Source organism: Ursus maritimus, unplaced genomic scaffold, assembly GCF_017311325.1.
Source record: "Ursus maritimus isolate PB19 unplaced genomic scaffold, ASM1731132v1 scaffold_2, whole genome shotgun sequence".
Classification (NCBI taxonomy): Eukaryota; Metazoa; Chordata; class Mammalia; order Carnivora; family Ursidae; genus Ursus; species Ursus maritimus.
The window spans coordinates 66568994-66591495 of NW_024424452.1; the positions used below are offsets into that span (position 1 = coordinate 66568994).

Sequence of the window (22502 nt, forward strand, 5' to 3'; positions counted from 1 at the left end):
TATGAAATCTATAAAGCTTTCTTAGTTACAGATTGAAATATTAATTCTGTTGCTTTGTTTTTCAACTTCAGGGCCTCCAATTATACAAGAGTTGGATTTTGTCTGCCCTCCATTTCAGTCATTTTCTCTCTTTCTCTTTTTTTGTTCTTTATTTACTCCACTTACAGTCTTGGTTGTTTTTCTGCCTTTCTTCAATGCCTTTTGTTCAATTTTTATTCACATATAATTTCCTGCCAGTATCTTTTAATTTAGTCTTCATTTCCTTTATCATCATACTTCATGGGCTGGTTTAGTCAACTCATTTCTATTTGTGGTTCGTTTTCTGTTCCTAGCTTATGAATTTATTTTATTTTAATTCTGGTATAGTTATACAGTGTTATATTAGTTTCAGGTGTACAATATAGTGATTCACCTAGTTTATGAATTTATAATTCAAGATTTTTCTTTCTCTTTCACCAAATAATTTTTCTTCCTCTTTTCTTTCTCTTATCACTAAATGCTTGTTTGAGGTTATTTAAATCAGTTTAGGATGTTAGTTTGCAGTTTTCTTTTGTGTTTGGTTTTTTGAAGGGACTTGACTTGACCGAAATGTTTTTATTTTTATTTTCGATTATAGTAGCTCTGTGTAGATAAAGTCTGATTATATCTTTGAATTTTATGGACAGTTTGCCAGCTTGGGTTGGTTTGAAAGACCCCTAGTTGGGGCGCCTGGGTGGCTCAGTCCGAATTTTGATTTTGGCTCAGATCATGATCTCAAGGTCCTGAGATAGAGCCCTATGTTGGGCTCCATGCTGGGTGTGGAGCCTGCTTAAGATACTCTCTCCCTCTCCCTCTGTTCCTCCCACCTCCCCGTACCTCCCAAAAAGAAAGATTCCTAGTTAAACCTAACTTTCTTCTCTTGTTCTAGCAAAGCACAGTTTCTTTAATTGATAGCTTTTATTGGGAATGTTGTATTTCCTTGGTTGTTTGGTTTGGTTTCGTTTTTTGACTTGTCCTATCCTAAATTTCCCCTCCTGATTCTCATTCCCTTCACCACCCACTCTCCAAAGGATGTCTCCCTTACCTGAATCTTCTCTGCAGAAGTGACACCTTTCCAAAGGTCCTACCTGAAGTCTCATATGCCTTTAGTTCTTGTCCTCATATTCAGTGCTCTGATCTTCCAGGAGTCTTTTTCTATTTTTGCATCTAGGGAGTGCTTTCTCTCTCTGCGGGTGATTTTAATTCAGTCTTACCCTTTCATTTCCTGCCTTTTCCCTGTAGTTTTTCAGAAGACCTCTCATTCTCCACAAATAATTATGATAGGAGCTTGAGTGAGAGTCCTGCTAAAGATAGTTGATTTTTCTATTTACAGGTTTCTTGAAATTTGTAGTGTGCTTTGTCTTCTAGCTATGTTACCATGTACAATTTTCTGGGTTTTATTTGTTGATCTGTGTGTTTTTTTGGAAATGTGCAGAGAGAATCAAACTTATGTGGCCACCTTACCTGGGGTAACCATAATCCTCCCACCACTCATGTTTTGATACAGTTAGATTACAGTAATTAGCAACTATATCCCTTTTATACCCACCATGCAGGCATGGTTCCACAAAAAAATTCTTATGTAATACCTAGCATTATCTTTATGTTGATATCTCTGCAGTCATTTTGGTGGTCTGAAGCTCTTCTAGTGGATTCTTCAGGAAGGGCTCATAGGTGTAATATTTCCTGAATTAGTTTGTGGTCATAAGAGCTTATCTATAGGTTTTTATCTAAAAGTTGGTGTATCTGGATATAAAAATTATTGGCTTCTGTTCTATATCCTTTTTAAAAAGATTTATTTATTTGAGAGAGAGTATGAGTGGGTGGTGGGGCAGAGGGAGAGAATCTTAAGCAGATTCCTTGCTGAGCACAGAGCCCAGTGCAGGGCTCAGTCTCATGACCCTTAGATTGTGACCTGAGCCGATATCAAGAGTTGTACACACTCAGCCATCCAGGAGTCCTGTGTTCTATTTCCTTTTGCATATGTTACTTTGTTGTCTCTGACAGAAAGTGTTGCTCCCAAAAAGTCTGTTGGAAATATGATTTTCTTTTCTTTATGAATAATATGTATTTTGTTGTTCTTGTTGTTTTGGTCAAGAGCCCCAAAGTGTTTCTCTTTAAGCCCAGTGCTTTTATTAATAAAGGTCTTGCTTGCTTTTATTTTTTAATCATTCTTAATTGTTTTTCCTAGGTAGGAGCTGTGCCTTTTCAATATGTTGTTTCAAATTATTTTAGTTCACATATTAGTCTTGAATTATATTTTTCTGTTTCAAACACTTTGATTTTCTTCTTCAGTGTCTCCAACTATACATATATTGAATTTTCTTTGCCTATCTTTTATATTTGTCACTTACTCTTGAATTATTTTCTATTTCTTTTATTCTTAAAAACCTATTTATCTCAAGGCCTTATCTATTGTTTATTCACAATTGTGGTTTTTCTAATTTGGTTTATTTCTGGAATGACTTTTTCTTTTGTTTCTATATTTTTCCTGCATTCTAGCTTACTTATGAGTTTCAAATTCTGATTTATATTGTTCTTCATAACTTCTATCATTCTCTTTTATTTATTTTGCCTCATTTTGAAATACTAAGTGTATCAGCCAGTGTTCTCACAGAGAAACAGGACCAATAGAATTTATACATATGTATACTGAGAAATTTATTTTAGGAAATTGGCTCATGTGATTGTGGGAACAGGCAACTCTGAAATCTTTAGGTCAGGCCAGCAGGCTGGAAATTCAGGCAAGAGTTAATGCTGCAGTCTTGAAGCAGAATTTCTTCTCCAGGAAACCTCAGCTTTTTCTGAATGCTTCCAACTGATGGAAGAGGCCCCATTCACATTATCAAAGGTATTCTCTTTTACTTAAAGTCAACTGATTGTAGATGTAAACCACATCATAAAATATCCTCAGAGCAAAACCTATGTTTGATTAAATTACTGGGTGCTGTAATCTAGCCAAGTTGATACATAAGACTAACCCTCATATTAAGTTGTAGCTTTCATTTATTTATTGGGTATGTTCTTACAGAGATGTTATTCTGCTTTGTATTTCTTATAACAACTGTGTGAAATTAGACTGTGGTCCTTTTTCTGTTGCTTTTTTTTTTTTTTTTAACACGAAATTTATTTTCCTGACCTTTATGGCAGGGTGGGTCAAAATAACTTTTCTAACTTTATGGCTTTAGAGTTACCTCTTCTGTTGTTTTGTAAAGTGTCCAAATATAAGGCTAATACTTTTTGAGATCTCCAGATTCTGTTTCCTTCTCTCATTCATTTGTAGTTTTTCTTTCCTTTGTCTTTATTGTCCCTTTCCAGCTCAATTGGGATTCTTTTCCCTTCATTACAGATCCTTGTCCTAGAAGCTATCTTTAGGTCGTTGGTTCATAGATCCCAGCTTCTCCTGACCTTTCAAATACTATTGTGGACCTCTTGGCCTTACATAGAAATTGGAAAGTACAACAACCCCTCTGGTTAGAGTTGCTATCTTCCAAACGTCCTGCCATGGTTCCCAGTGAATACCTATCACTGATTTAAATGTTCTTCTCTTCTAAAGTCTACCATATTTGCTTTCTTTTGCTTCCTTATGCTGATATCACATGACTCTGGTTGTTTTAGCTGGCTTGTTTCAACCCACTTATATTTTGGGATTTTGAGGAATACTTTGTCACTAAGTTTTATTGTTGACATTCTCCAGTGTTGTTTGTTTCATTGATACTACCCTAATTGTCTTCTTTGTGCCCACAAGGAAATTTGAGTAGATTGAAAAACTACATCACCACTAATCCTTCCCAATTTGTTTTCTCCTGTAAATACCTCTTTTTGTATCCTTCCTTTTACTTTTTTTTGGGCTTTCTGTTATTATTTTTTTAGCATCTTACACTGAAAACCGAGTTTATTCACTTTCAAACTACCTTATTTCATTTGTATATATTTAAGGCTATAAATTTCATTTTATGGATTATTTATCCTATATACTACAAGTTTTGATAACACTAAATGTTATCTTTATTCTTTATTTATAAGTGTTTTGTAATTTCCATTGTGATTTCTCCTTTACTCCATGAATCATTCAGAAGTAAAGTTTGTTGGGTTTTTTGTTTTGTTTTGTTTTGTTTTTACAAATATCTTAAGAAGTTTTTTTCTGGATAACTTTATGAGAAATTCTAATTTTATTTCATTAATATCAAAGGCATAGTATGTGTGATAATTCTTTGAGATTGGCTAAGACTTCTTTTGTAAATATGAACAATTTTGGTAAATGTTCTATGTGATATTGAAGAGAATATATTTTATTTTATATTGGTTAATTTCATAGGTTTATATATAGGTTTATCTGTAGTTTGAGAAAAGTGTGTCAAAAATCTACCACCATATTTGTGACCTTTAAATTTTTTTCCTGGTACTTTCGTTAAATTTTGCTTTATATAATCTATAGGTTCAATGCAATCCCTGTCAAAATACCAACAGCATTTTTCACAAAATTAGAATAAATAATACTAACCAATACTAACTAATAATACTAATGGAGCCACAGAAGACCCCAAATAGCCAAAGCAATGTTGAGAAAGAACAAAGCTGGGGGTATCACAATCCCCAATTTCAAGATAAACTACAAAGCTGTAGTAATCAAAACAGTATGGTACTGGCACAAAAATAGACAAATAAATCAATGGAACAGAATAGAAAGCCCAGAAATAAACCAATGAATCTATGATCAATTAATCTATGACAAGGGATGCTAGAATATCCAATGGAAAAAACACAGTCTCTTCAATAAATGGTGTTGGGAAAACTGCACAGCTACATGTAAAAGAATGAAACTGGACTACTTTCTTACACCATACACGCAAAAAAAACTCAAAATGGATTAAAGACTTAAACATGAAACCTGAAACCATAAAAATCCTAGAAGAGAGCACAGGCACTAATTTCTCTGACATTGGCCTTAACAACATTTTTCTAGATATGTCTCCTAGAAGGAAAACAAAAGCAAAACTAAACTATTGGAACAACATCAGAATAAAAAGCTTCTGCATAACAAAGAAAACCATCAATAGAACAAAAAGACAACCTACTGAATGGGAGAAGATATTTGCAAGTGACATATCTGATAAAGGGTTAATATCCAAAATATATAAAGAACTTATATAACTCAACACTGAAAAAACCCCAAATAATCCAATTAAAAAAAGGCAGAAGACTTGAATAGACATTTTTCCAAAGAAGACATACACATGGCCAACAGAGACATGAAAAGATGTTCAACATCACTAATCACCAGGGATTGCAAATTGAAACCACAGTGCGAATATCACCACTCACATGTCAGAATGGCTAGAATCAAAAACACAATAAATAACAAGTGTTAGTGAGGATGTGGAGAAAAGGAACCTTTGTGCACTGTTGGTGGGAATGCAAACTGGTGCAGCCACTGTGGAGAGCAATATGGAGGTTATTTTAAAAATTAAAAATAAAGGAGCACCTGGGTGGCTCAGTTGGCTAAGCATTCAGCTCTTGGTTTTGGCTCAGGTCATGATCTCAGTGTCATGGGATCGAGCCCCACACAGCTCTGCACTCAGCATGGAGTCTGCTTGGGATTCTCTCCCTCTGTCCCTCGCCCTGCTCAGGCCCTCTCTTTCTCTCTCTCTCTCTCTCAAATAAATAAATGAATCTTGAAAAAACTAAAAATAGAAATACCATGTGATCCACTAATTCCACTACTGGGCATTTACCCAAAGAAAATGAAAACACTAATTCAAAAAAATGTATGCACCATTATGCTTACTACAGCGTTATTGTCAACAGCTAAGATACAGAAGCAACCTAAGTATCTATCAACAGATCAATGGATAAGAAAGATTGCTTATCAATAGATGAATGGTTACAGAATACACACACACACACACACACACACACACACACACCCTGGAATATGACACAGCCATACCAAAGATGGTATTGTGCCGTTTAAAACAGCATGGGTGGGGGCACCTGGGTGGCTCTCATTAAGCATCTGCCTGAGGGTCAGGGCGTGATCCCGGCATTCTGAGATCGAGCCCCACATCAGGCTCCTCCGCTGGAAGCCTGCTTCTTCCTCTCCCACTCCCCTTGCTTGTGTTCCCTCTCTTGCTGGCTGTCTCTGTCTCTGTCAAATAAATAAATAAAATCTTTAAAAATAAAATAAAATAAAAATAAAACAGCATGGGTGGACCTAGAGGATATGTTAAGTGAAATAAGTCAGACTGAGAAGGACAAATACCATATGATTTCACTCATAAGTGGAATCTTAAAAAATAACAACAGCAACAACAAGTGAATAAACAAAAAGTATAATCAGACCTACAAATATAGAGAAAAAACTGATGGTTTCCGGAAGGAAGGGTGATGGGTTGGGCAAAATGGGTGAATAGGAGGGGGAGATATAGGCTTACAGTTATGAAATGAGTAAGTCAGGGGAATAAAAGATACAGTATAAGGAATATAGTCAATGATATTGTAAACAACGTATCAGCACAGATGGTAGCTACACTTGGGGTGAACATGGCATATGTAAAAACTTGTGGAATGGCTCTGTCCTACATTGTGTGTCAACTATACTCAAAAGAATTTTTTTGCTTTATGTATTTCAGGATTATGTTATATCTTCTGGTGACTTTTTCTTTATTCTTCTTATACACTGTCATTAATCCTATCATTTCAAATTTATGACCTAGCTGGTATTATAACCACCATTTTACAACTTAAAAAACTGAAGCAGTATTTACATATGTATACCTACATGAAATGTGTACATATGTTTGTGTACATAATTGTTACTATAAAGGTGAAACTGGGTTCCAACCCTGGCTTAAGAAGAGGACCAAGGGCACCTGGGTGGCTCAGTCAGTTAAGTGTCTGACTCTTGATCTCAGGTCAAGTCTTGATCTCAGGGTTGTGAGTTCAAGCCCCATTTTGGGCTCCACGCTGGGCCCAGAAACTCCTTTAAAAAAAAAAAAAGCACCAATGTTGAGGCTAAGACTGATGATGTTAGAAAGTGGATAGTATCCTTCAAAAGGGGAAAGAAAGACCTTATAAATGAAACAATGTGGAAGCAGAAAAAAAAAAAGGGAATAAGGGAATAAGGAAATGTGACGGATGGAAGTTATGGTGGTAGAGTCAGTGATATGCAAAGAGTAGGACCTCAGAATTTACTATGACTTGTTTTTAAGTGAAGGATCTTGTCTCACTCATTTTTCTTTATCCTTAGAATCTCCTGGAGTGCCAGCCACCTGCTAGACACTTGATAGATTATTTTTGACCTAAAATAAAATAAGAATCTTATAGTTTTGGGGGGGGGACATCTTAAGAGAGCTGGAAAAATTAAGTTACTTTTCCTTTCTCAAGTTATTTTGTACAATTTTAAAGGAATCAAATTTTAGTTATTCTTTTTTTAAATAGTAGGACCCAGGAAATTGAGCCCTACATCAGAGCACTGAGATAAGAATTTTGGAGAAGATTTTTTTTGTTTGAACTATTTTATCTTCTTTTTTAGATTAAGTTAGAGTATGAAGGAACATTATTTTCTGAGTGGAGTGTGCCAGGAACTTGTTCTGTGAAAAATAAAAGGTAAGATTTTTGCTGTGAATGTCAAGATAATGTGTGCATTTACACATAAAAATGTATTCATATAGTGTGGACATTCAGATTCAAGGCTGTGATTGAATGTAAATGTCTTCCCATTACATAGATGTGAAAAGAAAATGGGAGAGAAGTAATATTGCTATATTTTTTATTTTTCTTATTAACATACAATTGATGTTTTTAGACCTTAAAAGTAGAAGGGGAATTTTTACTAATCTTGTATGTATCTATGCTGATTTATCTTCCTGTTCTTTTTAAATACTAGGTCACCCCAGACAGAACTGCGTTGTTCTTCTCCTGGTGTTCATACTGTAAGACCAATTGTTACAGGCCCAGTAAGTTGATTTTAATTATAAGTTATTAAATCTTGCATAATTATCTCTTTTATATTTTATTTTCTTTATTTTGAGCTTTCAGCCTGTTTTAAATAGAAGTGGCAAGTAGAAATAAGAGGTATTTTTAAATAATTGTCATATTGGCAATTTTCAGATATATCTCATAGCAGATTATAAATTATGAAATGAGGGGCACCTGGGTGGCTGACTTGCTTAGCAGTTTGCCTTCGGCTCAGGTCATGATCCCAGGGTCTTGGGATCAAGCCCTGAGTCAGGCTCCCTGCTCAACGGGGAGCCTGCTCCCTCTTCCTCTCCCTCTGTGTGTTCTCTCTCTCTCAAATAAATAAATAAATAAATCTTAAATAAGTTATGAAATGATGTGTGATTTTTACCTTAGCCTTTTCATCAACAAGTATCTTAAAGCCCCAGTTACCACCGTAATGATAATAGTACTCACCACTGAGTGGGTCTCATGTCATGTACTTTTATGACAATTCCCTGGATTAAAAGCCATTTCTAGTAAGTTTGTTTTTACAATATTTTCTTCAATTCAAGAAAGCATATGTGAATGCAAACACATGAGAGTGATGTTGAATCCTCTCTCATTTACAAAAAAAGAAAAAGTTAAGCATAAAAAACAGTGGCTCTCTACTAATTAGTAACAAATATTGGCCTCATACCTCATAGCTGATATTCCCACAAAAGCGTGTCCAAAGCCACTGCTAGAGAGACTCCCTGTGACAAATCTTGTCTTTATTTTGGGGGTTGAGCCTTCTTTTTAATTAATAATCTTTATTTTCAGGGAATAAGTAGAGTGATATGGGAGAGGCCAGATGAATATTAATTCATTTTTTCAAAACTTGTAGATTGAAAAATATTTGAATTTGGCTTTTGAGTTTATGAATATTTACCAGGTTCATGGACAAAATTCCTAAGCGAGTAAAGGCTTACTCCTTTTCCTTTTGTTGTATGTTGGAAGCCCAAATGTGCCATGTTATGTAGAAAATATGTACACACAAATACACGCATATGTAAGAATGTCTTTGTCATTTATGGTGCCATCAGATCTTACAACCTTTAAGGATGGACATGTGACTTTTGAAATACACTCAAAAGCACTCGGATACAACAACCAAAAATGTCTCCAATGTCCCCTGGTGAGCAAAATCATCTCTGATTCAGAACCATTAAAGAAGAAAATTAATTGAATTGTGTTTCAGTGAGCAAAACTGTCTAGGAAAACTCACTATTTCCCTTTATACACTCACAGAGAACACTTCTATTACCAGATGTGGTGTGGGGGGTTGGTTTCCATACAGACTACTTCTGACACCAGCGGAATGTCCTATAATTCAGAGTTCTGGCATTTTCTACATGGAGTTAACCTCACATCCCACAAGTAAAGAGCTCAGTCCCACAAGATGCCCCACTTCAAATGCCAGTTGCAAGTTCCAGTTTGTCACCTGACTGACTGGCTATAAATTCCAGTTCCCACAACCTTCTCCTCAGGTCCAATAATGGGCTAGAACAGCGCACAGAACTCAGGGAAATACATTTACCGGTTATAATAATAGAAGATATGATAAAGGATATGGATGGACAGCCAGAAAAGAGGTACCTAAGGCAAGATCTGGAAGGGCCCCGAGCACGAGCACAGGAGTTTCTGTCCCTGTGGAGCTGGGCTGTGTAGCCCTGCCAGCACGTGGGTGTGTTTACCAACCTGGAAGCTCTCTGATTTTTATGGGACTTTATCACATAGGCATGATCAATCATTAACTCATTTTCTAGTCCCTCTCCCATCTCCAGAGGGTGGGAGGTTGAGCTTAAAGTTCCGTGGCCTTTCTAGAGACCAGTTCCCATCCAGGAGCCCACCCACAGTCAGACCCTCCTGTCATTCAGGGCATTAAAAGAGTTGTAGGAGCTCTGCCTCAGGCTCCAGGGTCAAAGACCCAATACTAGCAGGAACCAGGTGCAAAAAACATATACATGTTTTATTATTTCACAAAGACATGTAGAACAGAAACAATAAGCTATCTAAATTTGTCACTCATGATAGTAAATTCTTAATTATATAGAGTAGCTAAAGAATAGAACTAGTTTTATATGAAAATTCATTAGTTCTACTCTGAAATGTGTTCATTATACTTCCTCTGATCTTAGATAATTAATTTAGTTCCTCTGTGACTACTATGCCTGTATCCAAATTTATATTTTTAAAAGTTACCTTTATATACCATAGTTATTTTCCATTTTCTTTCAGGATTCTGAAGAAGAACGCAATTTGCCTGTGGACAGTTCCCATATTTGTTTCCTGTGGTATTTTAAAATTATGTAAGTAATGTGATACTGCATACAAAGATAATTAATGCTTTATAAGAGTACTTAGCTTTGGCGACCTGGGTGGCTCAGTTGGTTGGGCATCTGCCTTCAGCTCAGGTCATGAATTCAGAGTCCTGGGCTCAAGCCCCACGTCGGGCTCCCTGCTCAGTGGGGAGTCTGCTTCTCCCTCCGCCCCTCCCCCTGCTTCTGCTCTCTCTCTCTCTCTCTCAAATAAATAAATAAAATATTTTTTTAAAAAAAGAGAGAATTTAGCTTTAACTTCAAATTAACCACAAATGGATTATCTGCATTATTATTTTCATATAAGCTTTTTATTCACCAATCAAGATATCCTCAAATAAGATGCCAAACTAATATTGGGGAACAAACATTGAAAATAACAGTAGCAACCACTCTTTGAACATATACTTCTGATGTTCAGACTCTATGTAAATTATGTCTCTCAATTTTCATAACAAACACACAAATTTAAGTATTATTATCATTACTTTATAAACAAGGAAATGTGAGCTTGGATAGGTTAAATAATTTGGATAAAAATACACAGCTACTAAAAGATAGCACTGGAATTTGACTCTGGTTTTTCAGACTACCGAGCTCTTTGATTTCCATTAAATACATCCTATTCCAAAGGGATGCTCTTTGTTTTGGACAGTTTCTCAAACCCATTTTAACCTGAGAATGAATGAACATAACTGAAAAGGGAAAACTGGCACAAGGGAAGATAATTAACTGCATTATAAAATTATTTGACAAGTTAAAAGCATCCATGAATCCAAATATTTTTCACTGTCCAAGTCAAGGCAATATCCTAAGCCCTGTGCAGGATAAACACAACTGTCTTATGTGGCCCTGTTCTCCAGATGACTCTGATATACTTATTTCTTTTCATCTACTTAACTTTCCTTCCTTTGGGAGAACCCTCCCTCCCCTATTCTGTGATGAAATCAGTTTCATGTGATTGATATGGTACTAACTCCACAACCTCACATTTTGTGGGCCACAGTGATTACTTGCGGATTGACACATTACCCAGGCAGAACCAATCAGAATACCCATGTCTTCACTAAAGCATGGTTGTTGCCGATGGTTGTCTTGGTTCATGTGGTCCCTTAAAGTCAGGTGGCTCTGCAGTTTCTATGCAAGTTTTGGATTGAGGTCCTGACAACTAGATCTTAGCAGGCCCTTCCAGCGGTACACATTTAGCCATTCCTCTCCAAACTGCTGCCACCTCCAGAGTCTTACAAGAAGCAAGGACTGAGTCTCTGCTACTCCTGAAACTGGCTGACTTCTGTCCTTGCTGTGGGTTTCAGAAATGCCAATTACCAGCTTTCTCCTGTGGATTTTGAACCAACTGGGAAATAGACAAGGGAAAATGTGGGGATAAAATTTCCTGATATAGCTGAGCTGGAGAGTAAAACTTGCCTCTCTGGCCAAATGGGCTATTTTCTGCTTCCCCCAAGTAGAGACCATGGGGACCATCAGAGAAGAGAATCTGCCAAAAAAGCGTTTATAGACAGTTTCTCATGTTCCCAATCTCACACATGCTGAGCCCCAAGAGCTGGTGAAAGAGATTGGCCCCCAGACTACCCTGATCTGGTTATGGATCATGAAAGCAAAATCAGAAGCACCCAGCCAGGGGGGCAGGTTAGCCCCAAAGAGAGAACTCGGTGGGAGCTAAGAGTTTTTCTGATACATAGGTGGTAACAATGTTCACAATCTGTCACCTTTAAAAATACTATTTAAAGAGTAAAATGAAACTAATACCCAGGTATTCATCACACGAGTCAAGAAATAGAACATTACAGGTACCCTAAAATCTGCTACTTTGAAATGCAGAATCTGGGGCTTCATTCCCAAGCTCCTAAATCATTACGTGCATTGTAACAAGATCCTATAGACATTGTATGTACATTACTGCTTAGGACACATGACTCTAATGCACATAAATAAAAGTTTCTCTAGGATATAGACAATTGATTAAAAGTAGGATATGCATTTGCTCAGCTTTACTAGTTAGTGCCTAATTGCTTTTTGAAAAGATAGTTTAAATCCATACCTCCACCAGCCACAGACAGACGTTCCCATTGTGCTACATCCTCACCAACACTTAATATAATCTGACTTTTTAATTTGCCAATCTAGTAGGTATGAAATTATGTCATTGTGCTTTTAATTTGCATTTCCCTGATTACTATTGAGCATATTTTCAGTTACTCATGAGGAATTTTTCTTCCCTCTCTGTTAAATGAACATTTTTACCCATTTTTGAGTTATTTTTATGTTTCATAATAATTTTTAAGATTTCATTACATTTTAATTACTAGGACATTGTCTATACATTCCAACATGTATATTGAAGGAATTTTATCCCAGTTTATGCAGCTTTTCACTTCTTATGATCTCTTTTGATAACTGACGTCCTTCCTATTGCAGATGAATTTATCAACTCTTACCTTAATGGGTTTGTGAGTTTTTGAATCAATTTAAGAAATCTTTTCCTCTGAGTTCATAAAAATAGCCTCCTATGTTGTTTTCCGAAAGTTCTTAATCCATCTGGAATTAGTTTTTGCATATGCTTTGAGATAGGGATCCAATTTTATGTTTTCGACATGAGTAATTAATTTTATCAGACCCAGTTATTGAATAATGTATTTACCAATAATGCCTACTTTGTGGTAGATCAGTTTTCCGTGTATGCAGGTTTCTTCCCAGCTGACTATTCTGTTCAGCTGATCTATTTGTCCACTTATCAGTACAACATTATCTTTATTACTATGATTTCATTTTGCACATCTTGGTAAGGGGCAGTGCAAGTACCTGGACTCTGACCCCAACTCTTGACCTTCTTCGGGATTCTCTTAGCTATGTATTGGGCCCATTTTAACTCCCTATGAATTTTTAGCATTGGTTTGTCAAATTCCATAATAACTCTGGTAGGGATTTTTATAATTTGTCCAAATATTTAAATCAATTTGGAGAGTCTTTTAACTCAAGAATGATATGTAACCTTTCATTTATTTAGGTCTTTTTACATGTCTGCCAATAAAATTTTATAATTTTTCATATAAGTGCCTGGACATCCTATTAGACTTATTCTGAGATGCTTTATAATTGTTGCTATTATACTCAATTTTTTAAAGTTGCATTTTCTAATCAGAACTTCCTGTTTTATAGAACAAAACTCACTTTTGAATATTGATTTTTGTATTCAGCAACCTTGCTAAATTCTTATATTAATTCTAATTATTTATATATTCTCTTGGAATTTTTACAAATCGTATCACCTGCAAATAATGGTGGTTTTATTTATCCCTTTCCAATAACTATGCCTTTTCTTTCTTCCATTCTTACTGCATGGCTAGAATATTCAATATTCTTACTGCATGGCTAAAAGGGTGAAAGCAGTCCTCCTTATCATATTCCTGATCTTAAAAGGGAGACTCTCATTGTTTCACTATTTTGCAAAATATTTGTTGTGGATTATGAATTAACCTTTACCCAGTTAAGGAAGTTCCCTTTTATTCCAAGTTGGTGGTGAATTTTTCTTAGGAATCAGTGCTGAAATTTTTTCAGAGTTTTTTCTGTTTGTACTTAAAAGCTCATATGGTTTTCCTGTTTTACTATGTTAATGATGAAAAATAGTTATTAATATTCCTACATTAAACTTACCTTGTGTTTCTAGAATAAACCAACTTGGTTTTGATGAATTCTCTTTCATATACATTGATAGATTTTGTTTGCTAATATTCTGTTCAGATTTTTTTGGTGTGAATACTCATAAGTGAAGTTAGCCTATGGTTTTACTCTCATTGTACTATCATTTTCCACATTTGCTATCAAGACTGTGCGAGACTCACCACAAAAGTTAGGAGCGCTCATTCTTTCCCATTCTGAGAGATGTTGTGTAAGATTGAAATATATATGTTCTTTGAGTACTCGATGGAAATTTGCATGGAAGTTTACTTGAATCTAGATTGTGTGTGTGTGTGTGTGTGTGTGCATGCGCACGCATGTGATGTGTGTGTAGAAGGATTTCCTAAGTGTTAATTCAACTTTTTAATGGTCCTAATGCAATTTTGAAATTCTAATTATTGTAAAATCCGTTTTTGTAAGTAGTATTTTTCTGGAAGTTTATCCATGTGTTCAGTTAGCAATTTTAGTATCAACTTTAACATCAGAAAATTGTCTGTACTGTCCTCCTATATATTTTAGTCTCTGAGGTAGTTGTATTTACACTTCTGTTTTAACATTTCTAATAATTTTATTTGTGCCTTCCTTTGTTTCCATGTCCTTGTGGTATTTCTATTTTATTAATCTTTTAGACTAGTCAAAAGAACCATCTTTTGGCTTTGTTGAGCTTTTCTATTGCAGTCTATTTTATCTCAGCTCATACTTTCCATTATTTCCTTCTTTGGGTTTGTTTTTCTAAAACTTAAATTGGCTATTTAGTCCACTAGGCTTGAGGCTTTTTTCCTAATGCGTGTTTAAAGCAATCAGTTTTCTTCTAAGCACCTTTGTAACTGCTTCAAGTGTTGCAAATACCTCCTAATTGTGATTTTTCATTATTGCTCAGAAATAATTTTCTAATCCCTGCTACAATTTGTTTGACCAATGAGTTGTTTAGAAGTGCATTTTTCAATTTACAAACACATGAGTGTTTCTGATTATTGTTTTTTATTTAAAACCTAATAGTATTGTGATCAGGGAAGTGCTGGAGTCTAATTTTTGGCGTAGCATGTAATCAGTTTTTATAAATGTCCCATGTGTACCTAAAGAAAATAGATTTTCCTTGTTGGGTCAAGTATCGTATTCACGATTGCATTCAGGTTTGTCGTGTGAGCTGTTCAGATCTTCTGTGTACTTGTTTGACTCGTTGTCAGCTTGATCTATCAGTTAATGAGAGGGTTCTGCTCAGATGTCCCACTAGGATGGTAGATGTGATATTTTTCCTTGTAGATACCTATGTTTTTGTTTTATATTTTGAGATTATCTTTTAGGTATATGTAACTTCAGAATTATGAACCTTTTTAAAGAGTTGAAACTTTATTTGTAGTGATATTGCTTCTCACTTGTAATGCTTTTTATTTTTTTGTCTTATGTTCTGTTTTGTCTGAATTCATGGGTCTTTATTCATGGATTTTCAAGTTTTCTATAAACTTATATTTTAAGTGTTTCATTTATGAATGCTATGAAACTGGATTTGCTGTATTTTCTAGTATGACGATCTTTGGCTTTTAATTGGTCAATTTAGTGCATTTATCTTTACTGTGATTACTTAAGTATTTAAATTTTTATCTGTGGTGGAAATAAATGTGTTTTCCATTTACCCGCTTAAAACCCTTTACATCTTTAGAATGTTTTAATCCTGACATGCTTTGGTCAATGTTTTCATTCTAGTCAGTTCCTTTCTCCTTTTTTCTTGTCTATCTTTTTTTCTTGATTCAATTTTCCTTCATACTATTTAGAAATTATGAATTGTATGTCTATCTTGCATGATACTCCAGTAATTTTAACATGTATTGAGTCTAAATTTAATTTATTCTTCTCTCAGACAATACAAGAATCTTTAGAATACTTTAATTTGATATTATACCTCTTTCAACTTGTATGCCATTGTATTGTATTCAGGATTTTAGTTCTAGTTTATTTTTATACTCTCAAATTTGACATTATTATTACTGTATTTTACCTTTATACAAGAATTTCTCTTATGTCTCAGTGCTAACTGAGTTTACTTGTGCCTGAAATACTTCATTTAGAATTTCAGCTAGTGAGGTAATCTGTCAATGGTAAATCTCAGCTTCTGTTTGTCATAAAATGTTTTTATTAAATTTTATTCCTGAAAGACAGTTTTGGTGCGTAAATAATTCTAGTTTCACAGGTGTTTTCTCTCAGATTATGAACACATTTTTCCACTTTGTTCATTTGATATTATTAATCATCAGGATAGTTACATTTCCTTTGTAGATTATCTTTTCTTCCCCATGTGGTTGCTTTTGAGATATTCCACATTTGCTAAAAATTTGCTAAATTACTATGATCTGTGAGGTTATAGTACTATGATTTGTGGTTGGGATTGACAACTACATACACCTATACAATCATCGTGTAAAACAATATATAGACTATTTCAACCTTCTCAGAAAGTTTGCTTTTACAGACAATCTCTTACCCCTAGAGGTAGCCACTGTTCTGATTTATATCACTATAGCTTAGTTTTCCCATTCTTGAATTTTACATAAATGTAATTATAATGTCTGTACTCTTCTGTATCTGGCTTCTTTTTGTAATTTTTTTTTTTTTTTTTGAGAAAGAGAGAGAGAGCACTTACATGTGAGGAGGGGCAGGGGCGGGGAGAGGGGGGAGGGGCAGCAAGAGGGGAGAGAGAGAATCCTGAGCAGGCTCCATGCTCAGCTTGGCTCAGAGCCTGACACAGGGCTTGATCTCACCACTGTGAGAACATGACCTGAGAGGAAACCAACAGTCAGATGCTTAACTGACTGAGCCACCCAGGCACCCCTGTATCTGGCTTCTTATCTTCAATGTAAGACTTTTGAGACAAATCCATGTTGTTGCATGTTTCATTGGTTTGTTCCCTTTTACTTTTAAATAGTATTATTATATAATTATACCTCAATTTGTTTATCCATTCTTCTTTGTTGTTGTATATTTGGGTTTTATCCAGTTTGTGGCTTTTATGAATAGAGCTCCTGTGTACATTTTTGTACAAGTCTTTTTGCAGACATAGATTTTCATTTCTTTTTCAGGGATAAAATTTCTGGATCATGGGATAGGCAAATATGAAAGCATAAGAAAAAGTCAAATCACTTTCCAAAGCAATTACTTACCAGTAATGTATGAGCATTCCAATTGCTCCATATTCCTACCAATATTTGGTGTTTTCATTACAATGGCAATTAAATGGTATGTCATTTTTTTTTTTTTAAGATTTTATTTATTCGACAGAGAAAGACAGCCAGCGAGAGAGGGAACACAAGCAGGGGGAGTGGGAGAGGAAGAAGCAGGCTCATAGCGGAAGAGCCTGATGTGGGGCTCGATCCCGTAACGCCGGGATCACGCCCTGAGCCGAAGGCAGGCGATTAACCGCTGTGCCACCCAGGCGCCCCTGGTATGTCATTTTTTTAATTTCAGTTTTTAATTTAAATTCTAGTTGGTTAATGTATATGGTAAAATTGGTTTCAGGTGTAGAATTTAGTGATTCATCACTTACATATAATACCCGATGCTCATCACAACAAGTGTTCTCCTGAACACCCATCACCCATTTAGCCCATCCTCTACCCACCTCTCCTCCAGCAACCCTGTTTGTTCTCTGTAGTTGAGTCTTTTACGGTTTGCTTCCCTCTCTTTTTTTTTTCTTTCCCCTATGTTCATCTGTTTTGTTTCTTAAATTTCACATATGAGTGAGAACATGTGGTATTTGTCTTTCTCTGACTGACTTATTTCACTTAGCATAATGCAATCTAGGTCTATCCACATTATCATAAATAGTAAGATTTTATTCTTTTTGATAGGTGAGTACTATTCATATATATGAATGTGTGTGTGTGTGTGTGTGTGTGTGTGTGTGTGTGTGTGTATACCACATTTTCTTGATCCATTCATCAGTTGATGGACATTTGGGCTTTTTCCATAGTTTGGCTATTGTTGATAATGCTGCTATAAACATCGGGGTGCATGTGCCCCTTTAAATCTGTATTTTTGTGGTCTTTGGGTAAATACCTAGTAGTGCAATTTCTGGTTCATAGGGTAGTTCTATTTTTAACTTTTTGAGGAACCTCCATACTGTTTTCCAGAGTGGCTGCACCAGTTTGTATTCCCACCCACAGTGTAAGAGTGTTCCCCTTTCTGTCTATCCTCGCCAACATCTGTTGTTTCCTGTGTTGTTAATTTTAGCCATTCTGACAGGTGTGAGGTGATATATCTCATCGTGGTTTTGATTTGTGTTTCCCTGATGATGAGTGATGTTGAGCATCTTTTCGTGTGTCTGTTAGCCATCTGTATGTCTTCCTTGGAAAAATGTCTGTTCATGTTTTCTGCCCATTTCTTAACTGGATTATTTATTTTTGAGGTGTTGAGTTTAATAAGTTCTTTATAGATTTTGGATACTAACCCTTTATCAGATATGTCATTTGCAAATATCTTCTCCCATTCCATAGGTTGCCTTTTAGTTCTGTTGATTGTTTCCTTCACTGTGCAGAAGCTTGTTATCTTGATGAAGTCCCAGTCATTGTTGTTTATATTTGCACTTCCTTGATGACTAACGATGTTAAGTATCTTCATGAGCTTATTGGCCACTCCTAAATGGCCTTTTGCAAATTATATGTTCATGTCTTTTACCTAGTTTTTTGATTGGGTTGTTTGTCCTTTTACCGTTAATTTGTAGTATTTGTTTATACAAGTTCTATGTCAGATATATGTTTTGTGAATATTGGCTATTTGGGGTCTTTTGTGGCTCCATACAGATTTTAGAATTGTTTCTTCTGTTTCTGTGGGAAAAAATGCCACTGGAAATTTGATAGGTATTTTTTTGAATCTATACGTTTTGGGTAGTATGAATACTGTGACAATATTAACTCTCCTAATCCATGAACATGGGATATATTTCCAGTTTTTTGGGTCATCTTCAATTTATTTTTATCAATGTCATAGTTTTTGGTGTATAGATCTTTCACTTCCTTGGTTAAACTTATTACTAAGTATTTTATTGTTTTTGATGCTATTGTAAATGGAATTGTTTTCTTCCATTTTTTCAGATTTATTGTTAGTTATGGAAACACAACTTATTTCTGCATGTTGATTTCATATGCTTCGCCTTTACTGAATTTGCTGATTATTTTTAACAGTTTCTTGGTGGAGTCTTCAGCATTTTTTATATATAAGATCATATCAGCAAGCAGAGACAATTTTCCTTCTTCCCTTCTGATTTGGATGCCTATTATTTCTTTTTCTTGCCTGAATGCTCTGGTTAGAATTTCCTATACTGTGTTGAATAGGAGTGGTAAGAGTGGAAACTCTAGTCTTGTTCTTGATCTTAGAGGAAAATTTTCAACTTTTCACCATGGGCTCTGATGTCAGCTGTGAGCTTTCATAATCACCATTATTATGTTGAGATATGTTCTTTCTATACCCAATTTGTTGAGAGTTTTTATTAAGAAAGGATGTTGTATTTTGTCAAATGTTTTTCTGCATGTTTTGAGACAATCGTATGACTTTTGCCTTTCATTCTTTTAATGTGGTATATCACATTTATTGATCTGTATATGCTGAACCATCCTTTCATTCCAGGGATAAATTTCACTTGATCATCATACATAATGCTTTCAATATGCTGTTGAATTCAGTTTACCAGTATGTTGTTGAGAATTTTTGCATCTATTCATCATCATTTCTTGTAGTGTCCTTTTCTGACTTTCATATCAGGGTAATGCTGGCCTTATGAAATGAGTTTCTTCAGTTTTTTGGAAGACTTTGAAAAAGATTGTCATTAATTCTTCTTGAAATATTTGGTAAACTTTACTAGTGAAGCCATCTATTCCTGGGATTCTCTTTGATGAAAGAATTGTGCTTCCTGATTCAATCCTCTGACTCATTATTAGTCTGTTAGGTGTTCTACTTCCTCCTAATTAGTCTTGGTAGATGATATCGTTTTTAGTAATTTCTTTCTTCTATATTGTCGAATGTATTGGTCTTTAATTGTTCATAGTAGTCTCTCTTTTTTTTTAAAGACTTTATTTATTTATTTGACAGAGAGAGAGAGAGCCAGCGAGAGAGGGAACACAAGCAGGGGGAGTGGGAGAGGAAGAAGCAGGCTCCCATCAGAGGAGCCTGATGTGGGGCTCGATCCCAGGACCCCGGGATCGTGCCCTGAGCCAAAGGCAGATGCTTAACGACTGAGCTACCCAGGCGCCCCCTTCATAGTAGTCTCTTATCATCATCTGCATTTCTGTAGAATTGGTGTTAATGTCTACACTTTAATTTCTGATTTTAGAAATTTAAGTATTCTTTTCCCTTCATATTGTTAAAGCTTCACCAATTTTGTTTATCTTTTCAAAAAACAATTCTTAGTTTTGTTGATCTTTTCTATTGCTTTTCTGGTCTCTATTCACTTATTTCTGCTCTGATTTTGTTATTTCCATTTTTCCGCTAACTTTGGCTTAGTTTGTTCTTCTTTTTCTAGCTCCTTGAGGTATAAAGTTAGGTTGATTATTTGAGATTTTTCTTTTTTCTTAGTGTATTTACCACTATAAATGCCCCTTCTTGAACTATTTTTCTGCATCCCATAAGTTTGTTATATTGTATTTCCTTCTACATTTGTTTCATGATATTTTTTGAATTTCCTTTTGATTTCATCTTTGACCCACTGGTTGGTCTGTGTGTTGTTTAATGTCCACATATTTGTAAATTTTCCAGTTTCCCTCCTATTACTGATCTAGTTTCATACTATTGTGGTCATAAAAGATACTTGGTATGATTTCAGTACTTTAAAATTTGCTAAGACTTGTTTTTTTAACCTAACATTTTATCTGTCCTGGGGAATGTTCCATGTGTGCTCAAGAAGAATGTGTATTCTGTTGCTGTTGGATGGAATATTCTGTATACATTTGTTAGGTCCATTTGGTCTAAACTATAGTTCAAGGTCAACTTTCCCTTATTGATTATCTATCTAAATGATCTATCCATTGTTGAAAATGGGAGACTGAAGTCCCCTACTATAATTATATTATTGCATATTGCTTCCTTCAGATCTGTTAGTATTTGCTTAATATATGGTGCTCTGATGTTGGGTGCATATATATTTACAACTGTTACATCCTCTTGATGAATTGGCTTCTTTATTATTACATAATTACCTTCTTTGTCTTTTATTAAACTTTTTAACTTATAATCTCTTTTGTCTGATGTGTATAGCTACCCCACACTATTTTGGTTTCCACTTGCATGAGCTGTCTTTTTCCATCCCTTCACTTTGAGCCTATTTATGTCCTTGAAGCGGAAGTGAGTCTTTTATAAGCAGCATATAATGGGGTCTTGTTTTTTATCCATGCAGCCATTCTATACTTTTTGATTGGAGAATTTAATCCATTTACATTAAATGTGATTGTTGTTAAGTAAAAACTTACCAATTCCATTTTATTAATTATGTCTTTGCTCTTTTGTATTCTTCTGTTCCTTTCTTCCTCTCTTGCTGTCCCTTTGTAAATTGATGATTTTCCGCAATGGTACACTTTGATTCCCTTCTCTTTATCTTGTGTGTACCTATGATAGCTGGGGTTTTCTTTGTTTTGTTTGTTTTTTGCTGTGGTTACCCTTTTGCTTACTTGAAACATCTCATAGATATAACAGCTGTCTATTTGGGGCTGAGAGCAGCTTACCTTTTATCACATACAAAAACTCTACCATTTTATTTCCATATTTTATTTGCTGTCACTGTTTACATCTCTTTTTAAAATTTTCAATGTATTTTTATGTTTATTTCTTTATTCAAATATAATTAACATACAGTGTTATGTTAGCTTCTGGCATACACTATAATGATTCAATAATTCTATAGATTACTCAGTGCTCATCAAGATAAGTGTGCTCTTAATCCCCTCTATTTATTTCACCTATCTCCCCACCCACCTCCTTCTGGAAACCACCAGTTTGTTCTCTAAGAATCTGTTTTTGGTTTTTGTGGGTTTTTTTTTTCTTTTTTTCTTTGCTTGTGTTTGTTTCTTAAATAGCACATATGAGTGAAATCATATGATATTTGTCTTCCTCTGACTGACTTATTTCACTTAGCATATTACCCTCAAGTTCCATCCATGTTGTTGCAAATGGCAAGATTTCATTTCATTTTTATAGCTGAGTAATATTCCTTTATATATATACCATATCTATGGATGGATACTTGGGTTGCTTCCATATTTTGGCTATTGTAAAAATGCTGCAATAAACATATGGGTACATGTATCTTTTCAAATTAATAATTTCCTTTTCTTTAGGTAAATACCCAGTAGTAGAATTACTGGATCATGTGGTAATTCTATTTTTAACTTTTTTGAGGAGCCTCCATACTTTTTCTCACAGGGGCTGCACCAATTTGCATTCCCATCAACATTGCATGACAATTCCTTTTCCTCCACATCCTTGCTAACACTTAATATTTGTTGTGTTTTT

The 22502-nt window shown here is 35.1% G+C and overlaps 1 protein-coding gene across 1 annotated transcript in view; it reads left to right on the forward strand.

Annotated features, from left to right (window-relative positions):
• CATSPERE (catsper channel auxiliary subunit epsilon) overlaps positions 1 to 22502 on the forward strand; it is a 175942-nt gene that overhangs the window by 17102 nt on the left and 136338 nt on the right. Inside the window, exons 3-5 of the mRNA XM_040636085.1 lie at positions 7553 to 7626; positions 7907 to 7976; positions 10237 to 10307. Of these exons, the coding sequence (XP_040492019.1) occupies positions 7553 to 7626; positions 7907 to 7976; positions 10237 to 10307 (215 nt within the window). The remainder of the gene's footprint in view (positions 1 to 7552; positions 7627 to 7906; positions 7977 to 10236; positions 10308 to 22502) is intronic.